Source organism: Salmo salar, chromosome 05 (genome assembly GCF_965601325.2).
Source record: "Salmo salar chromosome 05, fSalSal1, whole genome shotgun sequence".
Taxonomy (NCBI): Eukaryota; Metazoa; Chordata; class Actinopteri; order Salmoniformes; family Salmonidae; genus Salmo; species Salmo salar.
The window spans coordinates 42,497,050-42,506,561 of record NC_138295.1 but is presented as its reverse complement, the minus strand read 5'-3'; the positions used below and the strand labels follow the sequence as shown (position 1 = coordinate 42,506,561).

General features: G+C 39.1%; 1 protein-coding gene across 2 annotated transcripts; it reads right to left on the bottom strand.

Moving 5' to 3' along the window:
* Positions 1 to 3,050: 3,050 nt before the first annotated feature.
* Positions 3,051 to 8,516, bottom strand: LOC106604935 (C-X-C motif chemokine 14). 2 transcript variants are annotated; one of them, XM_014200083.3, is made up of 4 exons: positions 8,194 to 8,516; positions 7,246 to 7,351; positions 5,353 to 5,466; positions 3,051 to 4,429 (listed from the first exon to the last, which is right to left on the bottom strand). In XM_014200083.3, the coding sequence occupies exons 1-4, from the start codon at positions 8,258 to 8,260 to the stop codon at positions 4,414 to 4,416; spliced, it is 303 nt and encodes a 100-aa protein (XP_014055558.1). In that variant the 5' UTR covers positions 8,261 to 8,516; the 3' UTR covers positions 3,051 to 4,413. The 2 variants fall into 2 exon arrangements, with proteins under 2 accessions (XP_014055558.1, XP_014055557.1); XM_014200082.2 differs by having other exon boundaries at positions 3,051 to 4,432; positions 8,194 to 8,515.
* Between the last annotated feature and the right edge of the window lie 996 nt (positions 8,517 to 9,512).

The window sequence follows — 9,512 nt, the reverse complement described above, 5'->3', positions numbered from 1 at the left end:
ACATAGCTCATCTGTAAATAGCCCATCCAATCTACCTCATCCCCATACTGTATTTATTTATTTATCTTGCTCCTTTGCACCCCAGTATCTCTACTTGCACATTCATCTTCTGCACACCCTACCATTCCAGTGTTTAATTGCTATATTGTAATTACTTCGACACCATGGCCTATTTATTGCCTTACCTCTCTTATCCTACCTCATTTGCACATGCTGTTTATAGATTTTTCTACTGTATTATTGATTGTATGTTTGTTTATTCCATGTGTAACTCTGTGTTGTTGTATGTGTCGAACTGCTTTGCTTTATCTTGACCAGGTCGCAGTTGCAAATGAGAACTTGATCTCAACTAGCCTACCTGGATTAAATAAAGGTGAAATCTTTTATTTATTTATTTATTTATTAGTAGTATTTTTTTAACTCTACAGAAAATGCCTTTAATGACCTTGATAGATACTCATCATGTCTCTGTATTATGTATTATCTTTCCATCTTGTCTCTGTTATTGGTTTTTGAAAACTTGGTTAATAGGCCTTTACAGTGTACTGCTAACCTTGAATGAAAAACAACACATAGAGGCATATAACTTGTAGATAACGTTCTCCATTGTTTTTCTGGAAGCTTGATTATACTGTGTACTGTTAGCCTTGTAGCCTTGTTGTCTCTTGTAATACATGTTAAACTCTACAAAAAGTGCCAAGAGAACCTACTGAGTATTTCCCACCCCACTTTAGCTGAGGCAGGTAGAAAGGTTTTCTTCCTACAAGTCAATATGTACCTCATGTACAGTCTATTACAGTACATTGCATTGGGGGCTATAGAGGGGGTGGAGAACGAAGTGCTTCTGGGTATGTACGACACAATCCCCCTCCAAAACTAACCACATTTGGTTAGTAGAGACCCTACTGAGTATTTCTCAACACACTTTCGCTGAGACAGGTCGAAAAGCTCTACAAGAAAATAAGTATCCCATATACTGTGTATTGCATTCCAGAGAATGGAGTAGATGGAATAAGGAGTCACCAGTACTCTGTATTAAACCCATTGCCCAGCACAAGAGACCCATTTCAATTTTGCAGACTCTATTGAGTAATTCCAATAACAATATTTGTAATTTATTAAAACTGTATTTCTTCCAATATAGCCTACGCAAGAAGGCAAAGATAACTGAACTAAATGACTATCGCACCGTAGCACTCACTTCTGTCATCATGAAGTGCTTTGAGAGACTAGTCAAGTATCATATCACCTCCACCTTACCTGCCACTCTAGACCCATTTCAATTTGCATACTGCCCCAATAGGTCCACTGACAATGCAATCGCCATCACATTGCACACTGCCCTATCCCAACTGGACAAGAGGAATACCTATGTAAGAATGCTGTTCATCGACTACAGCTCAGCATTCAACACCATAGTACCCTTCAAGCTCATCATTAAGCTTAAGGCCCTGGGTCTCAACCCTGCCCTGTGCAATTGGGTCCTGGACTTTCTGACTGGCCGCCCCCAGGTGGTGAGGGAAGGAAACAACATCTCCACTTTGCTGATTCTCAACACTGGGGCCCCACAAGTGTGCGTGCTCAGCCCACTCCTGTACTCCCTGTTCACCCATGACTGCGTGGCCATGCACGCCTCCACCTCAATCATCAAGTTTGCAGACGACACAACAGTAATGGGCTTGATTACTAACAATGATGAGACACGCGGAGTGTGGTGTCAGGAAAACAACCTCTCACTCAATGTCAACAAAACAAAGGAGATGATCGTGGACTTCAGGGAACAGCAGAGGGAGCACCCCCCTATCCACATCGACGAGACAGCAGTGGAGAAGTTGGAACGTTTTAAGTTCTTAGGCATACACATCATGGACAAACTGAAATGGTCCACCCACACAGACAGCGTGGTGAAGAAGGCACTACAGCGCATCTTCAACCTCAGGAGGCTGAAGAAATTTGGCTTGTCACCTAAAACCCGCACAAACTTTTACAGATGCACATTTGAGAGCATCCTGTCGGGCTGTATCAATGCCTGGTATGGCAACTGCACCGCCCACAACCGCAAGGCTCTCCAGAGGGTGGTGCGGTCTGCACAATGCATCACTGGGGGCAAACTACCTGCCCTCCAGGACACCAACTGCACCCGATGTCACAGGAAGGCCAAAAAGATCATCAAGGACAACAACCACCCAAGCCACTGCCTGTTCACCCTGCCACCATCCAGAAGGCGAGGTCAGTACAGGTGCACAAAGCTGGGACCGAGAGACTGAAAAACAGCTTCTATCTCAAGGCCATTAGACTGTTAAACAATCACTGACACAGAGGGGCTGCTGCCTCCATACAAACTCGAAATCATTGGCCACTTTAATAAATGATCACTAATCACTTTAATAATGCCACTTTTTAATGTTTACATATCTTGCATTACTCGTCTCATATGTATATACTGTATTCTATACCATCTTGCCTATGCCCCTCGGTCATCCATATATTTATATGTACATATTCTTAATCTATCCCTTTACTTAGATGTGTGTATTAGGTAGTGGTTGTGGAATTGTTATATTAATTGTTAGATATTACTGCACTGTCGGAACGAGAAGCACAAGCATTTCGCTACACTCGCATTAACATCTGCTAACCATGTGTATGTGACCAGTAAAATTTGATTTGACAATAGCGTTCAACATACCAGTATTTGTGTAAACTTTCAAAATAAATACTGGTATAAATACATCAAATTATCCATTTACTTTTTCAAATGTGGTTGCAATGCTGTTTTTCCACAGCCGTGCTGTACTAGAGTGCAAACATTTTTTTGCATGGTGAGTCTTATTTTGAAAGAAATTATCCACGATTGAGTTGCCAGCATAATATCCTGCTGCTAGAAGAACGCTAATTCCATCCCAGTTCATTGGGGAGCACATAGCGCCTTCTAGCGATAACATATGGACTGATATTTTTATATTTAGGCTGTCTGAAAGCTCATGTGTGGAGTGAAAATATTTTGATTTAGCAATTAAGATAAAATATCAAGGAAACAATGAAAGGGCTGTTTTCAGACAGTGTTTTTTATTGCTGTGCTTGTTGATTCACACTCCTTGGAATATTTTGAATGTGTGCTTGGTGAGTCAGTCCAAACACAGATACTTAACATTTCTGTTACCGAATGAACATTTAAATAGCAAAACAGTAACACAATAAATTACACTAGAAAGTCTTAGAAGAATTCTCACAGTAGAATACAACATTTGTATTTATATATTAAACAAGAGGAATGCACATTCTTTGAAGAAAATGTATATTGAGCATTCTGTTTGGTGAAATAAAAATTCAACTGTCATTGTAGCAACGTATATCAATAGCTTACAAAACAATCACACCTTTTCAAAGGTCATCATTCAAAAAGTGTTGGATAATATCATGAACATGCTCTATAATTAAACACTTTATTAAAAAAATGTAATGATTGAATGTCAAGATTCTTATGAGGGGTACAATGAGATATTTCTTAAAAGGTTTATTTTCCATAGGTGATGAAGACTTTCTTCTAAAATTAAACATGTTGATGAACTCCAGTCTTTGTGGAATAGACCATAAGAAAACAGAAGACATCAGGACAAGGATACAAATGAGAGTAAATGGGCAACTTCTAATACCATTGCTGTTTACAATTGTTCATATCAGGTACAGAAAATATATGTCTTACAAGATCTAAATTAACATGTTGACTTTATATACTGCTCATAATAAACTACAACTTAATGATTGCATATGGGAATGGCATGGCACCAATGAAATCTAAAATGACTACACATTGACCTGGGTGTGTTTTTCTTGTGTCCAATTTTCTCTTCGAAAGAACTCAAATTTACAAAATTATTGTCATACATTTGGGTGCTTGGTCTGTAATTAATAATTCCCTTCATCATGTATACAGTATGCTGTGTTTAACACTTCTGGAAGCACACCAAGATACAGAAGTAGCAGTATACAATAACAAGAATCCCATGACCCCTTTATGTTACAAGACATCGACATACAATAGTCCTTGGAACAAACAGAAGGTTCAAGGGCTAACATCTCCTATCCAAAAAAACAACATGGGCCAGATTCATCAAGGACCTTTCTCACGGCATTTCCTCCAGTATCCTAATCCACTGGTAAACAGCCTTGAACGTTGGCGTTGGAGAAATACTACCATTATTACAGTTGAAATGACTTAAGTGAGTAACAATAATTAGCCTGATGGCCAACTAAAACGGCACCAGCAAACTAGAAATCTCTTATATGCGTGATAAATCTCATTCCAAGACGAAGTACTGATTGCTCGGAGATTATGTCTTGTACTTCATAAAAACAGTCTTAATGGCGTTTTTTTCCCCACTTGTTCCCTTTGTGCACATAATCCATGGTTTAAGCTTCATACACCCTGCTAAGAGAGAAGGGAAAATGTTAAATACAGCCAAATATACAGTACATGATTACTTAGCTATATAGATTCCTATAACCATACTTTCCATAGCAGGATGCTACACGGGGACACCTGGTGCCCAAATTGATGACGCATATCGCGTAGTTAGAGTCGAGTGTAGACGAATGGATTCGGTTTAGTCTGTTCAGTCAGTCGTCCTGATGAGCCTTTCCAACTAGCTAGTTTATGCTTGTGGCTAGAAATTTGAGACTTGTCTGCCGAAGTTGTGACTTGGGAGAGTGTTCAAAATATGTACGTTTTTATATATTTTATTTTTTTAAGTAGCTAAACATTAATGCCGTAGTTGTACATTTTTGGTGAAAATCACTACAATAAATGTGCCTTGGCTGTCACCTTGGCCTCTTGTCCAAACTGTTCAATAGTTAGGCTATCCATATTACCAGAGCTTCATTTTATTCTTTGTATTGGCAGATTCACAGCTACAACTTATGGAAAACGCCAACACTTGCAGATAATAGATGGCGAAGTCAAAGATACTGGTTTTCCCTACCCATCTGTGGTGAAGTTTTCCCTAAATGCTTATGACAAATCCAGCTCCAGAAGCAGCCATAGCCTAGCCAGCTGGCTAATATTTGGAATATGCTGTAGCAACAGATATCATTAGCTAGGTAGATAAGGTTAGCATGTTAGCTAGCTACACTGACAGCTGTCAGTTACTTATTGTTATTTCTCCACTCCATGTGGAAATCACCACAATGTTTCCCACCCCCAATTCGGGAATATGTATTAACAGCCTGCATCATTCTTCGGAGGTGGAACCTAAACAAGAATTTCCGCTATAGGAGAAATTACATTGAAATACAGACGGTATTGCCCTCTGGTGGGGGCCGTTCAAATCATGGAGTGGGATGACCTCTCACCTATGCTTATCCTTCCAGATCCGGAACCACTTGACTAGGTTTTTGGTACTCTGCAGTTTGGGGTGCAGACAGTACTCCTGACCTTTGAAGCGCGCCACGTTCTCCATGGTGACACTGACGAACAAAAGGCGAGAGAGAGAGAGAGGGAGTGTAAGAGTAAACAGCTAATCCACATTACTGCATGAATAGGCTTTAAAAACAGCACTGGGTATACATGATCTCTGAGCCTGGCTAGATGAACCCATTGACATTCAGAGCAGCAGTTGGAGAGACCGTCTGTATGGCATTTTTGAGCCAGCCGTGACATGTGCTGTGTGTTGTGCCCAGAGCTCTGCAGGGGCTTTTCAAATCAATCTCTTATAGTTTTTCTGCTTCTTAATTAATTATTCACCTGCCCAGCCAACAGAGGCCTTGGATAATTTGGTTAATTTCTAACTCTTGGTCGGAGTTGGAGGCACTGCTGTGACAGTGGAGGTGGCCCCGCAGAATGTTAAATTCTGAGACGTGAGCCATGCCAGCCAACAAAGGAGAGAAGGGGCACTGTTTCCGGAGCCCGCTGAGTCTCATTTTTCACTTAGGTCAGTGGCCACTATTTAATGCAAATAGACCAGCTTTAACTGTTTGGTGTTCAACTAAAATGTATCACATTGCCCACAGAATATAAGACCCAGCAATAAATGTCAGTTTAATGGTCCAAGGAGCCAACAAATCTTTGTTGGATGGACCCTAAGGCCTTTTGATAAAATCAAGAGCAATGTACTATAATCCATGACAACGGGACAGAAAAACATTTGAATTCATGGTTTTGTTTTTTCCGTTCATGGGAACACATCTATGCAATACCTCAAGTGAACTACAGATGGCGAAAGAGTATGTGATTCTTTTTTTTTTACAAAATTAAGCGCCACCTCCACTGAAAATGACTAAAAACGTGAGATCAGCATCTATTTTGGAAAGGGAAAGCAATAGTATAGGGAGATTCAATTCCATTTGGAACCCTCAAAAAGAGAGTTAGAAAGTCACTCATATCTGAAGAGGTAAAGTCCATATTGGATGCCTATTGATTTCTCCCACCGGAGCAGCATCTGTTCTCAAACTGGGTTCTGACTTTGTGGCTGTGTTATCTGGTGGAAATCACAAATTTCCTGGTTGCAAACATTCTACACTGTTTGCTCAATTTCAGTTTGTGTGAGACAACAAGCACTGAATAGTGTAGGGAATCATTGTACCATCTAAATCGCAGTGAAATATTTTTAATAACAGTAAATATAGTTTATACAACTGTTTGAAGCAGGTGGACAAAAAACAAAACTTTAATTTGTCAACCGGCTTCAAACAGATGTAAAAACTGTATTTTTGTTATCGAAAATAATGTTTCACAACGATTTAGATGGTACAATGATTCCCTACACTATTCTGTGCTTGTTTTCTCACAAACTGGAGCGAAAAGCATAGAATTTTTGCAACCACAAAATGACACAGCGATTTCCACTAGACAACAACCACAAAGTCCGGCAGGAGAAATCAATAGGCGAATATCACAGGCAATCACAACACTGGCGGGTAAGTAATACTGTGAAACACTATCATTCCACTATTAGCACCAGATATACAGTATTCAAATTCAAAAAAATACTATGTGTAACACCTTTAAGCTAATAGGTTCTCAAAATATCAGTTATTAGATTCCATATCAATATATGAATAGGTCAATCAGCTGCTTTGATATAGTATGAGATTAGAAAATTAGAGTGAATATTTATAAAAGTTTATGCATTTGGTAAACAAACTGAATAGCACAAGGAGTGACTGACATCTGAGACAAGCAGACAAAAAAAGCATTGTAGGGAGAGAGAGAGAGCAGGATAGAAATGATTCACAGAAATGACTCACAATATCATCTTCTCTTGGCAGAAAGGATGTTTGGGTTTGATCTCCAGCTTTTGCACATCCTTGTAGCGAATCTTTGGCCCTTTTCTTGTGCACCTGCACTTGTAGGCTGTAAAATAAATAAAACAGTCATGTTACAATAAAATTGAGGTCAACTGAACACGTTGGTCTGAACGTTTTTAACAAACAGTAGATCTATATTTTCTAATGAGAATAACTGATCAGTTATGATTTTCGACTTCACACAGATTGTCTGGTGTAGTTCTTAACTTGTATGAAAAACGAACAAAGAGAACGATTGAATATGACTCAGTAACTATTGTAAAACATTACACTTCCTTATTGTCTCCACTGTAAAGCAAGGCTTGCGGATTCCCACCGCCACTGAGACCGTTTAACACGCATGCAGGTGGTCCGGTGAACCGCTGTAGCAGGCTCGTGCTTACTTTGAAACGTGTGACCCACATCTTCCAGGCTCCCTCATCAATAGTCATCTCCAATTCCTCAACACCGGGCATTACAATTCTCATCAACCACGTGAACCAAACAAATCAGATAAAGACCAACGCCGGTTAGCATAAAAGGCTAACAACCATCATGAATTTGGTGAAATGTAAAACCTTTAAAATGATAACATTTATACAACGTAGCCTGGCTTCAGACTGTGGCTGAGTGTTTAACGCAACAAACCACAAAGCCACAATTGTACAAAACAAAAACAGTAATATAACTGTTATGAACAACAATAGCCTATACTGTTGCCAAAAGGGAGTCGATTTGGAGATGGTAAAACATTACAGGAGCAATTCGGCTGCACAACATTTTTTTAAAACTCATTACCATCAGATTAACATGTTTAACGGCTGAACACATACTATTTCCGATAAGTTTCAATAGGGTCTGGCTCCTTCACATACATTTTACGTTGCTCAAATATAAATATATATTTACCTTCTGTGTGGAGGGAATATAAGGCAATAACTAACAAAAGCAACGCTGCCGTTGTACAACGATGCATCTCGTCTGCTGATAAGGAACCTCAAATTCGGACCTCCCGGCTGGTTACCCCAACTAAACCTCACTCAATCGACAATATCTTGGTATTCGCCCTTTAATTTTAGGAGATGACAAGAGGAACAATGTTTGATTTCTAGTCTTCCGAATACTCTTGAGTTTTCACGAACTCCGTAGGTACGTACAGAGAGCTCAGTTCAGAAACGTCATTCGGGACTTCACGCTGCTTGCCGTCTATCCCAATATGTTGTTGAGCAGCAGCTTTTAAAAACCATCTCTGTCCCATCTCATTAACATGCACAGCCAGCCAACGAATCAAACACTTGTACAAGAGAAGTGGCATACATAAAAGAGTGGGTAATATAAGGGGAAGAACACTAAAGGAGTGGAAAGTTTAGATACCAGTTGATTAAAGTTATTATGCTGATTCTCAAAGTTGCCTGGGACAGAGCACAATTTACTCAAATATTCTAACAATGTAAGATAATTTGTGCATAGCCCAGAAATTGCCTCTGATTTTCAAATATTTATATTCAGGCTATTCAGATGGATTGAATCTCCTGACTTCAGACTGAGACATGACACAATTGAGGGCAAACATGTCTTGTAATCACAGTGGTGGTGAAATAAATAGTACATTGGGATCATCTCAGGACTTTCTAGCAACTTAGGAACTTCAGAGATATTGTTTAAACTCTTGAGAAACAGACACTGACACGTCTGAAAGTAATAGGATTGATGGAGGGACCTTAAATAAAAATTGATGGGAATACATTTGTACTCAATTAATTGTCACCATTCTGTTTTCTTCCATACCATAAAACAATAGAGAGCTGTTGTATTTGAGAATCTATAAAAACAAAATTAGTGTTTTCAAAAGAGGAATTTAAAGTCAGCTAACTGAAGCCATGGTTCTTATAAAGTCCTAATGAAAAGTGACAGACTGTAGACGTGTTGGCAGATTGTGTCTTGGTTGTAATTATTATTATTATTATTATTATTAATTAATATTTTTTTTATAAAACTGTTATTTGGAACATTTGTGGATGAACAATGTTAATAGGGTGACATAAATACATGCACCCATTGCTTCTTTGCAGATTACCATGCAGAGTATTTCCTTGTAAAAGATCGTCCTGAGCAGAACATTTTACCCCACCCATTCATTCTACAATAATTTTTGGAACAAAAAAGCCTTCATCAGAATATACCCTTTTGCTCTTCAGCCAATCCTCTCATCCCATCTTTCATCACTC

What these genes read in the sequence shown, in the direction of transcription:
- LOC106604935 (XM_014200082.2), bottom strand. Translation starts at nt 8,260, where the DNA reads ATGCATCGTTGTACAACGGCAGCGTTGCTTTTGTTAGTTATTGCCTTA. An exon ending in ATATTCCCTCCACACAGAAG is followed by an intron (nt 7,352 to 8,193) that starts GTAAATATATAT and finishes TTTATTTTACAG; the next exon opens with CCTACAAGTGCAGGTGCACA. An exon ending in TGCCAAGAGAAGATGATATT is followed by an intron (nt 5,467 to 7,245) that starts GTGAGTCATTTC and finishes TTTGTTCGTCAG; the next exon opens with TGTCACCATGGAGAACGTGG.